This window comes from Pseudophryne corroboree, chromosome 3 (genome assembly GCF_028390025.1).
Source record: "Pseudophryne corroboree isolate aPseCor3 chromosome 3, aPseCor3.hap2, whole genome shotgun sequence".
NCBI lineage: Eukaryota > Metazoa > Chordata > Amphibia > Anura > Myobatrachidae > Pseudophryne > Pseudophryne corroboree.
This window is the reverse complement of record NC_086446.1, coordinates 32,418,694-32,436,965: the sequence shown is the minus strand read 5'-3', so window position 1 is coordinate 32,436,965 and position 18,272 is coordinate 32,418,694. Positions and strand designations below refer to the sequence as shown.

Sequence of the window (18,272 nt, the reverse complement as noted above, 5' to 3'; positions counted from 1 at the left end):
ACCTCTTCTTGCTTCTGGCTCTGTAAGGGGGACGGCGGCGCGGCTCCGGGAACGAACACCAAGGCCAGTTCCATGCGGTCGATCCCTCTGGAGCTAATGGTGTCCAGTAGCCTAAGAAGCCCAAGCTAGCTGCAAGCAGGTAGGTTCGCTTCTTCTCCCCTTAGTCCCTCGATGCAGTGAGCCTGTTGCCAGCATTTCTCACTGTAAAATAAAAAACCTAAAATAAACTTTCTTTCTAGGAGCTCAGGAGAGCCCCTAGTGTGCATCCAGCTCGGCCGGGCACAGAAATCTAACTGAGGTCTGGAGGAGGGTCATGGTGGGAGGAGCCAGTGCACACCAGATAGTACCTAATCTTTCTTTTAGAGTGCCCAGTCTCCTGCGGAGCCCATCTATTCCCCATGGTCCTTACGGAGTTCCCAGCATCCACTAGGACGTCAGAGAAAATTTATTAAAACACACTTACACACTCACACATACTTACCTACATCCCACGCCGGTCACGTCCACTTGTCCAGTAGAATCCAATAGGTGGTTCCTGTAAAAATGAGAGAGAGATTACTTACCTACATCCCACGCCGGTCACGTCCACTTGTCCAGTAGAATCCAATAGGGGTACCTGTAAAAATGAAAATTATACTTACAAACGAAGTAATCGAAAGTAGGAGAGAGAGAGAGAGAGAGAGAGAGAGAGAGAAATTAATGATTATTATGTTCTCGCTGACGCGAGAAGACGTTAGCACAGACAGGGGAGAGTGCTGCTGCCGGCTGGCCTGTAGCTTTGCCCCCAGTGGCTGTGCCCCCAGTTGCTGTGCCCCCTGTAGCTGTGCCCCTTGTAGCAGTGCCCTGAGTAGTTGTGCCCCCTGTAGTTGTGCCCCCAGTAGCATTGCCCCCAGTAGTTGTGCCCCTTGTGGCTGTGCCCCCTGTAATTGTGCCCCCAGTTGCTGTGCCCCTTGTAGTTGTGCCCGCAGTTGCTGTGCCCCTTGTAGCTGTGTCCCCAGTTGCTGTGCCACCTGTAGCTGCGCCCCTTGTAGTTGTGCCCCCGTAGCTGCACCCCTGGTAGTTGTGCCCCCGTAGCTGCGCCCCTTGTAGTTGTGCCCCCGTAGCTGCGCCCCTTGCAGTTGTGCCCCCGTAGCTGCGCCCCTTGTAGTTGTGCCCCCGTAGCTGCGCCCCTTGTAGTTGTGCCCCCGTAGATGTGTCCCTTGTAGTTGTGCCCCCGTAGCTGCGCCCCTGGTAGTTGTGCCCCCGTAGCTGCGCCCCTGGTAGTTGTGCCCCCGTAGCTGCGCCCCTGGTAGTTGTGCCCCCGTTGCTGCGCCCCTGGTAGTTGTGCCCCCGTTGCTGCGCCCCTGGTAATTGTGCCCCCATAGCTGCGCCCCTGGTAGTTGTGCCCCCGTTGCTGCGCCCCTGGTAGTTGTGCCCCCGTAGCTGCGCACCTTGTAGTTGTGCCCCCGTAGCTGCGCCCCCGTAGCTGCGCCCCTGGTAGTTGTGCCCCCGTAGCTGCGCCCCTTGTAGTTGTGCCCCCGTAGATGTGCCCCTTGTAGTTGTGCCCCCGTAGCTGCGCCCCTGGTAGTTGTGCCCCCGTTGCTGCGCCCCTGGTAGATGTGCCCCCATAGCTGCCCCCCTGGTAATTGTGCCCCCATAGCTGCGCCCCTGGTAGTTGTGCCCCCGTTGCTGCGCCCCTGGTAGTTGTGCCCCCGTAGCTGCGCACCTTGTAGTTGTGCCCCCGTAGCTGTGCCCCTGGTAGTTGTGCCCCCGTAGCTGCGCTCCTGGTAGTTGTGCCCCCGTAGCTGCGCCCCTGGTAGTTATGCCCCCGTAGCTGCGCCCCTGGTAGTTATGCCCCCGTAGCTGCGCCCCTTGTAGTTGTGCCCGTGGTAGTTGTGCCCCCTAGCTGCGCCCCTGGTAGTTGTGCCCCCGTAGCTGCGCCCCTGGTAGTTGTGCCCCCGTTGCTGCTCCCCTGGTAATTGTGCCCCCATAGCTGCGCCCCTGGTAGTTGTGCCCCCGTTGCTGCGCCCCTGGTAATTGTGCCCCCATAGCTGCGCCCCTGGTAGTTGTGCCCCCGTAGCTGCGCCCCTGGTAGTTGTGCCCCCGTAGCTGCGCCCCTGGTAGTTGTGCCCCCGTTGCTGCACCCCTGGTAATTGTGCCCCCATAGCTGCGCCCCTGGTAGTTGTGCCCCCGTTGCTGCGCCCCTGGTAATTGTGCCCCCATAGCTGCGCCCCTGGTAGTTGTGCCCCCGTTGCTGCGGCCCTGGTAATTGTGCCCACATAGCTGCGCCTCAATCACACACATATATAAAAAATAAAAAATAAAAAAAAACATACTTACAGCTCCTGCAGTGCCGTCATCCGTCTCCGGCCGCCGGCTCGTCTCTGCTGTACTATGGGAGAGACGTCATGACTCATGACGTCTCTCCCACTGTAGCGCCGCTCAGACACTAGGGGTCAATTATTACCCCTGTTGTCAGTCAGTCAGCGGCGCCTGCTGCAGCCGGGAAGGGGGCTCGCTATTGATTGGACAGCGGATCCAGCACTGGATCCGCTGGGCCAATCACATCTGGGGCAGTGACAGGGGCGTGCATTCGTCGGGGCTGAATGCACGCCCCTGTCATTGCGGCACCAGTATAGGTGCCGCTTCCCTATACTTTCTCAATGGGCTTTCACAGCCCCCTGCCCACCCCCGCTGCCCGGACTTTAATGTTAGGTGCAGGAGGCACCTCTCCCGCTGCCTCCCAGCCCAACATTTTCACGGGGGAGAGAGATTATGAAAATAATAAAAGAAGATATTTATCACAGACTCTGTTATAAATATCTTCTTTTTATTATTTTAATTATTATGACAGGGGAGGCACTGCCTCCCCTGACTGCACGTCCCTGGTAGGTGGTACGTTTCAAAGTAACTTCCACATGAATTCCAGGACCCAAGGTTTCCCAGCAGAATATTGCCCAGAGCAAGACATTTCCTCCGCTGGCTTAACTTCTTCCTATATGCCATCCTGGTGCCATCTCTTTCCCAGGTACACTAAGCAGCCGTACTTAGTCATAAACCTGAAGAAAGTTATTCATCAGACCAGGCCACCTTCTTCTGTTGCTCCATGGTGGGTTCTGATGCTCATGTGTCCACTGTAGGCTCTGTCATCAGTGAACATGGGTCAGAATGGGCCCAATGACTGGTCTGCGTTACTCCTTCATGTTGTGCAGAGAGACCTTCATCACCTGCTGCACTTGTTTGTCATCTTCTCCCCCAAAGATTCTGCACGGGCACTGAGGGAAACCACTAATCACTAAGTTTCGGTAGACAGCACATAAATACCCTCCTGATTTAGGGGCTCACCTTGAGCAGATGACTTCCAAGTACAGATGTAGCCATGCTCATCTTACCGCGATGCGGCAATTCACAGCCAACAACTGCTTAATGACTTCCATTAGAAATTAATGGAGCAATCAGCGGCTGAGAATAGTCGCATCACAGCGAAGATAAGTATGACTACATCAATATGAGAGATCAGGCTCCCCGGCTCCACCCTGCCTCCAGGCATGGTTTCTTCCACCCCTGCCACCAGAACTGGTGTTAGCTCAATGTTCCCAGCTAATCACATCTTACCTGGCGCTCTCAGGGAGAGCAGTGTGATGTACTTGGGTCAGCCTGCCCGTCCTCAGCCTGAAGAACTAACATGGTGTATTGCCAAAAATGATGAGAGGGTCTGATGAGTCTCTGTTACATAGAGCCCACACACTACTAACTGACCCAGACAGGAAATAACAGAAGTAATGTGGAGAAGCCTCATTACTCACGTAACCTTGTGTGGGGACTGTCTGCCATGGAGTACTGACATAGAGAGTCACTTTATATATTACTATACGGTGAAATCCTAAATCCCACCTACCTGATCCTCCTGTGGGATCCTGTGATTCTCCTCTGTACAGTCTTGGGAATACAGAGGACGGGGACATCTCTCTGGGGTATCTCTGTTACTGGGTCCATCTGTAGGAGACACACAGTGACTGAGTACAGTGTATATATGTGATTATCAGGTGATGTGTGTATATAGGAGGCCCCCATACCTGCTCTCCCCTGTACAATACATGACCGTCTCCTCTTACCCAGTGATGTAAGGGGCCGGTGATTCTCCATCATCACGTCCTTGTGCAGACCCCTGTGTTCTTCTATATACTCCCCTTCCTGCATGGAGAGAGAGACAGTGACATCCTGACACCTTATAGGAAATTAACACACACAGTGATACAGTCATCACCCAGACACATCCCCTGGTGTTACTGTATAATGCCCCATTCCCAGCAGTCACCTCTCCAGTCATCACCCAGACACGTCCCCTGGTGTCACTGTATAATGTCCCATTCCCAGCAGTCACCTTTCCAGTCATCACCCAGACACGTCCCCTGGTGTTACTGTATAATGCCCCATTCCCAGCAGTCACCTCCCCATTCATCACCCAGACACATCCCCTGGTGTTACTGTATAATGCCCCATTCCCAGCAGTCACCTCTCCAGTCATCACCCAGACACATCCCCTGGTGTTACTGTATAATGCCCCATTCCCAGCAGTCACCTCTCCAGTCATCACCCAGACACGTCCCCTGGTGTCACTGTATAATGTCCCATTCCCAGCAGTCACCTCTCCAGTCATCACCCAGGCACGTCCCCTGGTGTTACTGTATAAAGCCCTATTCCCAGCAGTCACCTCTCCGGTCATCACCCAGACACATCCCCTGGTTTTACCGTATAATGTCCCATTCCCAGCAGTCACCTCTACAGTCATCACCCAGACACGCCCCCTGGTGTTACCGTATAATGTCCCATTCCCAGCAGTCACCTTTCCAGTCATCATCCAGACACATTCCCTGGTGTTACTGTATAATGTCCCATTCCCAGCAGTCACCTCTCCAGTCATCACCCAGACATGTCCCCTGGTGTTACTGTATAATGTCCCATTCCCAGCAGTCACCTCTCCAGTCATCACCCAGACACATCCCCTGGTGGTTACTGTATAAATGTACCATTCCCAGCAGTCACCTCTCCAGTCATCACCCAGACACGTCCCCTGGTGTTACTGTATAATGTCCCATTCCCAGCAGTCACCTCTCCAGTCATCACCCAGACACGCCCCCTGGTGTTACCGTATAATGCCCCCCTGGTGTTACTGTATAATATCCCATTCCCAGCAGTCACCTCTTCAGTCATCACCCAGACACATCCCCTGCTGTTACTGTATAATGTCCCATTCCCAGCAGTCACCTCTCCAGTCAGCAGCTGAATGATCTTGTTGGTGAGTTCCAGGATCTTCTGGTCATTGTGTCTCTCATGTATCAGTGAGTGAGGTGGAGGCACCGTGACGAGGCTCTGGGTCCTGCTTAGTCCTCCTGACACACGGGGGCGGCTGCTGGGTGTCTCACACTCACCGGATGTCTTCTTCACTACTGTGTAATCCTGTTTATAGGGGGAGACATCAATTAAAAAAATTATTAAACTATATACTCTACAAGCCTTCATTGTAGAGTATATAGTTTAATACTATACTGTATTAAGCTATATACTCTACAATGAAGGCTTGTAGAGTATATAGCATAGTACAGTATAGTATAAATAAAACAATAACAGGACACCACATGCTACTTTCTCTGTATAACAAGAGGACACCACAAACTGCTCCCCCTGTATAATAATGATGATGATGATGATAAGATTTTAAACCTACTGGTAAATCTTTTTCTCCTAGTCCGTAGAGGATGCTGGGGACTCCGTAAAGACCATGGGGATAGACGGGCTCCGCAGGAGACATGGGCACTAAAAAGAACTTTAGATATGGGTGTGCACTGGCTCCTCCCTCTATGCCACTCCTCCAGACCTCAGTTAGAGAAACTGTTCCCAGAAGAGACGGATAGTACGAGTAAAGGATTTTGTTAACCTAAGGGCAAGATTCATACCAGCCCACACCATCCACACCGTATAACGTGGAATATACGAACCAGTTAATAGTATGAAACAAAACAGCATCAGCCCGAGACTGATCAAAACTGTAACATAACCCTTATGTAAGCAAAACTATATACAAGTCTTGCAGAATTTCGTCCGCACTGGGACGGGCGCCCAGCATCCTCTACGGACTAGGAGAAAAAGATTTACCGGTAGGTTTAAAATCTTATTTTCTCTTACGTCCTAGAGGATGCTGGGGACTCCGTAAGGACCATGGGGATTATACCAAAGCTCCAAAACGGGCGGGAGAGTGCGGATGACTCTGCAGCACCGATTGAGCAAACATGAGGTCCTCATCAGCCAGGGTATCAAACTTGTAGAACTTTGCAAAGGTGTTTGAACCCGACCAAGTCGCCGCTCGGCAAAGCTGTAATGCCGAGACACCTCGGGCAGCCGCCCAAGAAGAGCCCACCTTCCTAGTGGAATGGGCCTTTACAGAATTCGGTAACGGTAATCCAGCCGTAAAATGAGCCTGCTGAATCGTGTTACAGATCCAGCGAGCAATAGTCTGCTTAGAAGCAGGAGCGCCAACCTTGCTGGGTGCATACAGGACAAACAGTGCCTCTGTTTTCCTAACCCGAGCCGTTCTGGCCACATAAATTTTCAAAGCCCTGACCACATCAAGTGATTCGGAATCCTCCAAGTCCCGCGTAGCCACAGGCACCACAATCGGTTGGTTCATATGAAAAGATGAAACCACCTTGGGCAAAAATTGAGGACGAGTCCGCAACTCCGCTCTATCCACATGGAAAATGAGATAGGGGCTTTTGTGCGATAAAGCCGCCAACTTCGACACTCGCCTTGCCGATGCCAAGGCCAACAGCATGACCACTTTCCAAGTGAGAAACTTTAATTCCACCGTTTTAAGAGGATCAAACCAGTGAGACTTAAGGAACAGCAACACCACGTTAAGGTCCCAGGGTGCCACTGGAGGAACAAAAGGAGGCTGGATATGCAGCACTCCCTTCACAAAGGTCTGTACTTCTGGGAGAGAAGCCAATTCCTTCTGAAAGAAATGGATAGGGCCGAAATCTGAACCTTAATGAAGCCTAATTTTAGGCCCAAATTCACTCCAATCTGTAGGAAGTGAAGGAAACGGCCCAGATGGAATTCTTCCGGAGGAGCATTCTTGGACTCACACCAAGATACATACTTCCGCCACATACGGTGATAATGTTTTGCTGTCACGTCCTTCCTAGCCTTTATCAGAGTAGGAATGACCTCATCCGGAATTCCCTTTTACGCTAGGATCCGGCGCTCAACCGCCATGCCGTCAAACGCAGCCGCGGTAAGTCTTGGAACAGACAGGGCCCCTGTTGTAACAGGTCCTCTCTGAGAGGAAGAGGCGACGGATCTTCTGTGAGCATTTTCTGCAGATCTGGATACCAGGCCCTTCGCGGCCAATCTGGAACAATGAGAATTGTCTGTACTCCTCTTCGTCTTATGATTCTCAATATCTTGGAGATGAGAGAAAGAGGAGGAAACACATAGACCGACTGGAACACCCACGGTGTCACCAGGGCGTCTACTGCCACCGCCTGAGGGTCACTTGACCTGGCGCAATACCTCAGTAGTTTCTTGTTGAGGCGTGACGCCATCATGTCTATCTGAGGTAGTCCCCACTGACTTGCAATCTCTGCGAAGACTTCCTGATGAAGTCCCCACTCTCCTGGATGTAGATCGTGTCTGCTGAGGAAGTCTGCTTCCCAGTTGTCCACTCCCGGAATGAAGACTGCTGTCAGAGCGCTTACATGAATTTCCGCCCAGTGAAGAATCCTGGTGGCTTCTGCCATTGCCACTCTGCTCTTTGTTCCGCCTTGGCGGTTTACATGCGCCACTGCGGTGATGTTGTCTGACTGAATCAGAACCGGTAGGTCGCGAAGCAAATTCTCCGCTTGATGAAGGCCGTTGTATATGGCCCTCAACTACAGAACGTTGATGTGACGACAAGACTCCTGGCTTGACCACAGACCTTGGAAGTTTCTTCCCTGTGTGACTGCTCCCCAACCTCGGAGGCTCGCGTCCGTGGTTACCAGAACCCAGTCCTGAATGCCGAACCTGCGACCCTCTAGAAGGTGAGCACACTGCAGCCACCACAGGAGAGATACTCTGGCCCTGGGGGACAGGGGGATCATCTGATGAATCTGTAGATGTGACCCGGACCACTTGTCCAGAAAGTCCCATTGAAAAGTCCTCGCATGGAACCTGACGAATGGAATGGCCTCTTAAGACGCCACCATCTTTCCCAGAACTCGAGTGCAGTGATGCACCGACACCCTTTTTGGCTTCAATAGGTCCCTGACAAATTCATGAGTTCTTGGGCCTTTTCCATCGGAAGATAAACCCTTTTCTGTTCTGTATCCAGAATCATGCCTAAGAAAGGCAAACGAGTCGTTGGAACCAACTGTGACTTCGGGATATTGAGAATCCAGCCGTGCTGTTGCAACACCATCAGGGAAAGTGATACTCTGTTCAGCAACTGCTCTCTTGATCTCGCTTTTATTAGGAGATCGTCCAAGTACGGGATAATTGTGACACCCTGCTTGCGCAGGAGCACCATCATTTCCGCCATTACCTTGGTGAAAATCCTCGGGGCCGTGGAAAGCCCAAACGGCAACGTCTGAAATTGGTAATGACAATCCTGTACAGCAAATCTCAGGAACGCCTGATGAGGTGGATATATGGGGACCTGAAGGTATGCATCCTTTATGTCCAGGGACACCATATAATCCCCTCCTTCCAGGCTGGAGATGACCGCTCTGAGCGATTCCATCTTGAACTTGAACCTTTTTAAGTATAGGTTTAAGGATTTTAAATTTAAAATGGGTCTGACCGGACCGTCCGGTTTCAGGACTACAAACAGGGTTGAGTAATACCCCATCCCCTGCTGAAGCAGGGGAACTTTGACCAACACTTGTTGAAGACACAATTTTTGAATTGCATTTAAAACTATCTCCCTCTCTGGGGGAGAAGCCGGTAGGGCCGATTTGAAAAACCGGCGAGGAGGCACCTCTTCGAAGTCCAGCTTGTAACCCTGGAAAACAATTTCTATTGCCCAGGGATCCACCTGTGAGTGAACCCAGACATGGCTGAAAAGTCGAAGACGTGCCCCCACTGGGGTGGACTCCCTCAGCGGAGCCCCAGCGTCATGCGGTGGATTTTGTAGAGGCCGGGGAGGACTTCTGCTCCTGGGAACTAGCTGTGGTTGGCAGCTTTTTCCCCCTGCCCTTACCTCTGGCAAGAAAGGAAGATTCCCGTACTCTCTTAGGTTTATGCGACCGAAAGGACTGCATCTGATAATGTGGCGTTTTCTTATGCTGTGAGGAAACATAAGGCAAAAAAGTTGATTTACCTGCCGTAGCTGTGGAAACTAGGTCTGTGAGACCTTCCTTTTTCCTCACCCTTGTAAGGTAAAACCTCCATATGCCTCTTCGAGTCGGCATCACCCGTCCATTGTCGGGTCCATAGGGCTCGTCTAGCAGAAATCGCCATAGCGTTGGCTCTGGAACCCAGTAGACCAACGTCTCTCTGAGCATCTCTCATATATAGGACAGCATCTTTAATATGACCCAGGGTCAATAAAATGGTTTCCTTATCCATTGTATCTATATCAGCAGATAAGGTATCTGTCCACGCTGCTACAGAGCTACAAACCCAAGCCGACGCTATCGCCAGTCTGAGTAAGGTACCAGTATGTGTGTAAATTAACTTCAAGGTAGTCTCCTGCCTGCGATCAGCAGGATCCTTGAGGGTTGCCGTATCTTGAGATGGCAGCGCTACCTTTTTGGATAAGCGTGTCAACGCTTTGTCCACCCTTGGGGAGGATTCCCACCGTATCCTGTCCTTAGCCGGGAAAGGATACGCCATAAGAATCCTTTTGGAAATCTGCAGTTTTTTGTCTGGAGATTCCCAAGCCTTTTCAAATAACTCGTTCAGCTCATGAGATGGGGGAAAGGTTACCTCAGGTTTCTTTTCCTTATACATGCGCACCCTCGTGTCAGGGACAGAGGGATCATCTGTGATATGCAACACATCTTTTATTGCAATAATCATGTAATTAATACTTTTAGCCAATTTTGGCTGCAACTTTGCATCATCGTAGTCGACACAGGAGTCAGAATCCGTGTCGGTATCAGTGTCTACTACTTGGGATAGTGGCCGCTTTTGAGACCCATTCCCTGGACTCTGCTTTGTCCAACCTTTTGTGTAATAAATTCACGTTTGCATTTAAAACATTCCACATATCCAACCAGTCAGGTATCGGCGTTGCCGACGGAGACACCACACTCATTTGCTCCACCTCCTCCCTAGAAGAGCCTTCCGCTTCAGACATGCCGACACACGCGTACCGACACCCCACACACTCAGGGAATTCTCTATCTGGAGACAGTTCCCCCACAAGGCCCTTTGGAGAGACAGAGAGAGAGTATGCCAGCACACACCCAGCGCCAATGACCATGGAAAAAATACCCAGATAGCGCTTTTATTATATATATATCCACTGCGCCAAATTATGTGCCCCCCCCTTCTTTAAAACCCTCTGTCACCGTGTTCAGCAGGGGAGAGTCCGGGGAGCCAGCTTCTCAGCGGTGTGCTGTGGAGAAACTGGCGCTGGTGAGTGCTGAGGGATCAAGCTCCGCCCCCTCAGCGGCGGGCTTCGGTCCGGCTTGATTCCTTTTAAAAACTGGAGGGGGATCTCCAATATACAGTGCAGAGCCTATATATATACTCTTTTTGCCAGTCCCAGAGGTTTAAATTGCTGCCCAGGGCGCCCCCCCTGCGCCCTGCACCCTTACAGTGCCTGCCGTTTGTGTTTTGTGTGGGAGCAATGGCGCGCAGCGTTACCTCAGTGAAGATCTGAAGTCTTCTGCCGCCTCTGAAGTCTTCTTTTCTTCTCATACTCACCCGGCTTCTATCTTCCGGCTCTGTGAGGAGGACGGCGGCGCGGCTCCAGGACGAACAGCTAGGAGAGACCTGCGTTCCGACTCCCTCTGGAGCTAATGGTGTCCAGTAGCCTAAGAAGCAGAGCCTAGCATTTAAGTAGGTCTGCTTCTCTCTCCTCAGTCCCTCGATGCAGGGAGCCTGTTGCCAGCAGGCTCCCTGAAATTAAAAAACCTAAACAAAAATACTTTCTTTCAGGAAACTCAGGAGAGCTCCCTGTAATGCACCCAGTCTCCTCTGGGCACAGTATAAAACTGAGGTCTGGAGGAGGGGCATCATCCATATCTAAAGTTCTTTTTAGTGCCCATGTCTCCTGCGGAACCCGTCTATCCCCATGGTCCTTACGGAGTCCCCAGCATCCTCTAGGACATAAGAGAAAATATGATTATTAACAACACCCAGGTTGCTCCCTATGTTTAACAATAACAGGACACCACATGCTGCTACCCCTGTTTAATAACAACAGGACACAACAGGCTGCTCCGCCTGTATAATAGTAACAGGCACTACAGGCTGCTCCCCCTGTATAATAACAACAGGAGACCACAGGCTGCTCCCCCTGTATAATAACAACAGGAGACCACAGGCTGCTCCCCCTGTATAATAACAACACAGGCTGTTCCCGTGTATAAAAACAGGACACCACATGCTCCTCCCCCTGTATAACAATATCAGGACACCACAGGCTGCTCCCCCTGTATAAGAACAACAGGACACCACAGGCTGCTCCCCCTGTATAATAATAATAACAACAGGACACCTCAGGCTGCGTCATCTGTATAATAAAAATACCAGGACACCACAGGCTGCTCCCCATGTATATTAATGACATCATTACCGGCCGCCAGAAGCAATGGCGTCTCCTGTGTGACAATCTCCCCTCATAGAGACCACTTCCTAGTGTTGGAACGAGGCAATCCGGGAGTCAGCTGGAGCTGAAATGGCGGAAGCCATTTGGAACGCATAGCCCGGAAGTCAGGTGGAACGCATAGACCGCAAGTTACGTGAAACGCACAGCCCGGAAGTTAAGTGGACCGCACAGCCCGGAAGTCAGGTGGACCGCACAGCCCGGAAGTCAGGTGGCCCGCACAACCCGGAAGTCAGGTGGAACGCACAGCCCGAAAGACGCTTATTGCAGTCAATAGTTACGCTCTTAGGGACACACACATGACATACATGGATGACACATAACATACATACATGAGAAGCACATAATGAATTCCTCCTTCTCAGCCAGATCCAGTTCCCATTTATATGCAACCATATGTTGATAATTACCGCCTATGTATTACTGCACTGCTAGTATCATTACCTCCCATTTTTACCTATACTGCTACTAATGTAATGTCTCTCTCTCTCTCTCTCTCTCTCTCTATATATATATATATAGACATATATATATATATATATATATATATATATATATATATATGTAGTGCAGGTCACTTTTTTAGAACAGAATAAAAACGTCCATTGAATAAAAAATTAGATCTCACTGTGTGGGCTGGTTGCCTCATGATATAACAAGAAACTCCACTCGCATGACCTGGATACTGCTGTCCTATGTTCCGGACCTCACGCCGTTCCGCCGGCTACACAGTCGCAGCTTGTTGGGACACCGTGCGGAGGAAACTCGCAGGAACCAGTCACCTGATGCACATAGCATGTCTGGCAAGCCACGCCTCAACGCGTTTCGCATATTACTTCATCAGGAGGCTGGCCTGTCAGACATGAATCCTGACTTTTATAGCTACACGCATTAGCATGTGAACCGCCCTGCGTCAATTACAGGCAGTTGCTAAACATCATCAAAAATCAAGCAGGTGTAGAATTCTGATTATTAAATACAATACTACTACTGCAGCAGCTAGAAATTTAAGTGGATTCATTTACTTGATACAATTCACCCAAGGGGGCTGAACGAATCCTTAAATCTCAGATGATTTTTTTTATAAATTTACGTTTAGCATATGCAATTATTTGCATTAAACACTATATATTAGTCTGTATGATTTTTAGGATTCTGTGATCCATGATATTAGATCGCGTTACCATCCTCATTTGTTTAGCTCATGATATCCTACTTTGTATATATATTTTTATTTTATGAGAGTCTACCTATACACCATGTGGTTTACACTACTGTTACACCACTGTGAGGTTTGGTATATTTTATTTATGATTTATGATTTTTTTTTTCTATTGATGTATTATTCAATGGTTACTCTCGTCCAGCCCCCACACGCATGCTGGACAGGCCGAGAAACTGTCACTTCCGCGTGTGCTGAGTGTGATGCAATAAAACACACTTGTTGATCGGTTAAGAGTCTCTTGAGTGCCGCCTCCCTCCATTGGTTTTATATATATATATATATATATATATATATATATATATATATATACACACACACACACACACACCGCACGTCACTGATTATATATATATATCCCTCACTCACTCACTGACTGACTCATCACTAATTCTCATACTTCCCGATATGTTAGGACACAGGTTCTCAAACTCGGTCCTCGGGGGCCCACACAGTGCATGTTTTGCAGGTCTCCTCACAGAATCACAATTGAAATAATTAGCTCCACCTGTGGACCTTTAAAAATGTGTCAGTTAGTAATTAATACACCTGTGCACCTGCTGGGTTACCTGCAAAACATGCACTGTTCTAGATTATCTGTATCCATTTTATTTGATTGAAGCATTTATTATCATTATCATTATTATTAATAAAAAAAAATGGACAAGACATCCAGTTTTTAAATAAATACAGAAGCAATTTGATCATGATATAGTACACAGGTTCTCAAACTCGGTCCTCAGGACCCCACACGGTGCATGTTTTGCAGGTCTCCTCACAGAATCACAAGTGAAATAATTGGCTCCACCTGTGGACCTTTTAAAATGTGTCATTGAGTAATTAATACACCTGTGCACCTGCTGGGTTACCTGCAAAACATGCACTGTGTGGGGTCCTGAGGACCGAGTTTGAGAACCACTGTGTTAGGAAGATGACAAGTAACATAGGTATTCTTCAGGTGGGAAATAGGAATATATATATATATATATATATATATATATATATGTGACCATCCTTTGCCTTCAAAACAGCGTCAGTACTTCTAGGTACACTTACACAAAGTCATGGATTTTGTAGGATTATAGTCAGGTGTCTGATTACCCAATCATACCAAACTGGTGCTAATGATCATAATTTTAATATGTAGGTTGAAACAGTAACAGAAACAGCTGTGTAGGAGGCTTAAAACTGGGTGAGGAACAGCCAGTCTCTGCTACAAATGTGAGGTTGTGGAAAACAGTTTCATGTCACAGGTCATACACCATGGCAACACTGGGCATAGTAACAAAACACATGGGGTCGGATGTAATGACGCCCGAGTTTGGCAGCTATGCAGAATGCCGTCCGGGCTCAGATGTTTTTCAAAGGGGCAGTCACTTACAAGGCATGGTTTTGCCTTGTAAGTGATTGCCCCTTTAAAAAAATAAAACATTCGGCCAGCATCCCTCCGTCACCTCAGAACTGGCAGAAACCAGTGAGACCCAGGCACACGCATCTACTGTACGGAGAAGTATGGCCAGAAGTTGTCTTCATGGAAGAATTGCGACCGAAAAGCCATACCTTCAACGTGGAAAAACACGACCACTGATTTGTTGTATTACCGTTACTTCTTATATACCTTGTACAGCGCTCCAGACACTTTGTGGCACCTTACTTAACTCTTTTATTTCAAGGTCCATAGGATCCACAGGGAAAACATTGGGGTGTAGGTGGTCGGATAGGACCGGGCACCAAACAATTAAAGGTTTTAGAGCTCCCAGGATGCTCTGGTCCTTCCCTATATACCCTTCCCCCAGCCCAGGCTATCAGCTTTGTGAACAAGCCCAAGGCAGGAGCAGGAGAGAAGGAAGACTGGTACACACAAGAAACACACGCACACGCAAAAGAGAAGGGAACCGATGATCAAGAGAAGAAACCCACAGAAGCCAGGTGCATCAGGGTGGGTGCCCTGTGGATCCAATAGAATTCGAAGGAAAAGTTAACAAAGGGCCCGATTCAGCATGAGTTGTAGATGTGGGAAAATTTGCACATCTACAATCCATTACTCTGACATACGGGGGGACGCCCAGCAGAGGGCAAGTCCACCCCACATGCCGGATCCAGCCCCCATCCGCAGACATGCAAAGCATTGCATGGCGGTGATGCTTTCACATGTTTAGGGTAGCACTCTGCATACACAGCTGCGAAGGGTTTCAGGGTTGCAGCAGCTGAACGGGACCCGCTTGGCCGGGTGGGGGGATTTGTGTGCACACGGATCCTGTTCTGCGGGATTCTGCAGAACAGGATCCGGCCAGTGACACACATGGGATTTCAATGGAACAGAGTGCGGCCATTGAAATGTATATATTCTCATTGAAATCCCGCCATCCGGCCCGAACGCAGCATGCTGTGGTTGGATGCATAGGCGCCCATGTGCAGTCGCCTTGCGGCCAAGCGGGTCCCGCTGAATGGGACCCGCTTGGCCGCTATGCATGGCCCTACACTAATGTGGTGCGGGTACATCCACATTAGAATGACGCTCCTCCTCCCCACGAAGGGGACTCAGGGAGAGAGACGCCTGCCTCCCCAGATGGTATGTTATAATCTGAAAGCTGCGTAGACTGTGAGGATGGTACCACACATCTCTGTGTTTTGGTGGCTAAAGGTCTATCATCCTGTAACATCTGCTGAAAAGCGACAGAAGTTTGGTCCAGATTCTGGACTGAGTGAGAGAGAACTTCCACCCAGGGAGGGGGCATAGAGGGGACTGGTAAAGCAGGGTGTAACTGCGGTGGAAAACCCATAGGGGGAGGCAGAGTGGGAGCTAAGTGGTCCGCTATCTGCACCAAAACCTGTGAAAATCAATACACCAATGGGGGTCCTGAACATGGGCTGGTGGGGCCAGCAGGCTAGGTGGGATATAGCAAGATGCACACAGACCATCCTGTACAATGTCCTGAGGGGATAATCCCCATAAACAGGACGTGCATGAGACCAGCACAGGAGGAGCAGCCTCCATGTTACCTTTGCCTTTAGACATAGCAGCAGTAACAGTATAACACTATAATACAATAATGTGTGTAGTACGTATAGCAATGTGACCCCATTCACAAATACAGTGTAAATGTGCAGTACAGTGACCCCCTATACACCCGTATCTTAGGGTTATAAGAAGAAAAGGGACAGCAGAGTTAGCACAAGTCACATACAATGCAGAATAAATATATATATATAAATGCAATGGGCACTAAAATCAACAACTCAGACTGCAGTGGCTGGTAGGATTCAGCACTGTATAACCTGGCCCTTGGGAGGGGCATACAGGGAGACTGGACCCAGCGTTCCCAGAGACCTTCAGCTTCAGCTCTATTAGTCAAAATGGCCGCTGAGCATCTCTAAGGGTGAAGGAGGAATAGCTGAGAGGCCGGAAGCCGCTGTGGAATCGCGCATTGAGCTGGGGGAGGGTCTACCAGGAGAAAGCTGATCTCCTCCATGCTGACATTAACCTCCAGGAGCCACTGGCCTCTACAAACCCCAGTGCCAGTATAATTGCCCTGGTGGACTAATGGGTCCCGGAACCGGGCCCGCATCAGCACCTCCATTCTGTCTCCAAGACCCGGAGGTGAGACTGCACAAAAGATGCAAGTCCCTGCAAGCAGGGACCCACCTTACCTGTCCCCTTGTGCTCCGGCTGCAGTCTGGGGTCCCTAGGGACCTGGCTAGCAGAGCTAGATCGAGCAGCAGTGCTGGAGTCCGTATGACTGCCTAGCGCTGCTTGCTCAAATGAAGTAAAATGAAAAGAGAATAAAGCATAAAAGCTTGGAGCTACTTAGAAGCAGCCTCACTGTTAAAGGTGCATCCGGCTCCTGCCGGCACCAAAACGAAATGGAATGCCTGGGCTGGGAGCAGGGTATGGAGGGAAGGAACGAAGAATCCTGGGAGCGCTAAAAGCTTTAACTGGTGACCTGTCCTATCCAACCACCTACACCCCAACATCTTCCCTGTGGAGACTATGGACCCTGAAGAAGAAAAATGTTTTCCACCCCTTAGGAATTATAATTAAATAGTTGAAACGTGTTGGCTCTTTCATTTTTAAAGATACCAACCAGAGAACTTCCTTTTGTGTTTTCTAATCCTGGAATCTTAGATAAGACTAATTTATTTTATTCAAGTACGGGCATTTTATCTGTTTGGTTGTTGGTACTAATATTTGTGACTATCACACTGTAGCATTTTATCCTTTGACCACTTAACTGACGATTTATTTTGCCAAAAACCGCTCTGAAATTGTCATTTTTTTAAATGATTGAATTAGGTGTAGAACATGAATTTAACCCTATCACAAATGATTTTAGCTCAAAAAAAGAAAAAAAAAATATTTTATTTGGTTTAAATATTTTCCTCCAAACATCGAAACATTGATCGGGAACATCGCGACCTTCGGAACATCAGGAACATTGCTGTTTCATTTTAAAAGCTGGGTCAGCCTCCAGGTATACGGGGGGGGAGGGGTGGGGGGGAGTCTGGGGGTGGCTTGGGAGGGTTAATTTATACTCCCCAGTGGCTGCCATTGTCTGCAGCCACTGGAGGGGTGGGGTCCTGCAGTGATCGGCAGCACGGCAACCAGTAGGGGAGAGTGCAGGGAGGCAGAGGGACCTTCCGGACCCTCTGACAGCAGCAGCGGAGGGAAGTTTCCCATCCCCGCCGCTGCTAACACTCTATATCTGACTGGTCGCATCCTGTGCGACCAGGTCAGATAGAGCACTTGCTGGTATGGTCGCATCTGATGCACCCATGCCAGGCAAGTGGTTAAAGATCTGAGGTACATGTGACAAGGTAATGAGACTCAGACTCTCCACCTCTCTACAAATCTTCAAACGGGCTCTTAAGACCCATTTCTTTACCAAACCCAGCCAAATCTCATCCTAACCCTCTGTTCCACGCTCTCTATGTACCCCATCTGTGTCACCCCTGTCTGTCTACCCCTCCCCTTAGAATGTAAGCTCTCACGGGTTGAGTATCCCTTATCCAAAATGCTCGGGACCAGAGGTATTTTGGATATGGGATTTTTCCGTATTTTGGAATAATTGCATACCATAATGAGATATCATGGTGATGGGACCCAAGTCTAAGCACAGAATACATTTATGTTTCATATACACCTTATACACACAGCCTGAAGGTCATTTTAGACAATATTTTTTATAACTTTGTGCATTAAACAAAGTGTGTGTACATTCACACAATTCATTTATGTTTCATATACACCCTATACAC

General features: G+C 49.3%; 1 protein-coding gene across 1 annotated transcript in view; it reads right to left on the bottom strand.

Annotated features, from left to right (window-relative positions):
- LOC135057108 (zinc finger protein 91-like) overlaps positions 1–11,859 on the bottom strand; it is a 133,394-nt gene extending 121,535 nt beyond the window's left edge. The window contains exons 1-4 of the mRNA XM_063963009.1: positions 11,765–11,859; positions 5,248–5,439; positions 4,095–4,173; positions 3,878–3,975 (exon numbers count right to left, since the gene is read on the bottom strand). Of these exons, the coding sequence (XP_063819079.1) occupies positions 3,878–3,975; positions 4,095–4,128 (132 nt within the window). The 5' untranslated portion in view covers positions 4,129–4,173; positions 5,248–5,439; positions 11,765–11,859. The remainder of the gene's footprint in view (positions 1–3,877; positions 3,976–4,094; positions 4,174–5,247; positions 5,440–11,764) is intronic.
- Positions 11,860–18,272: the final 6,413 nt, after the last annotated feature.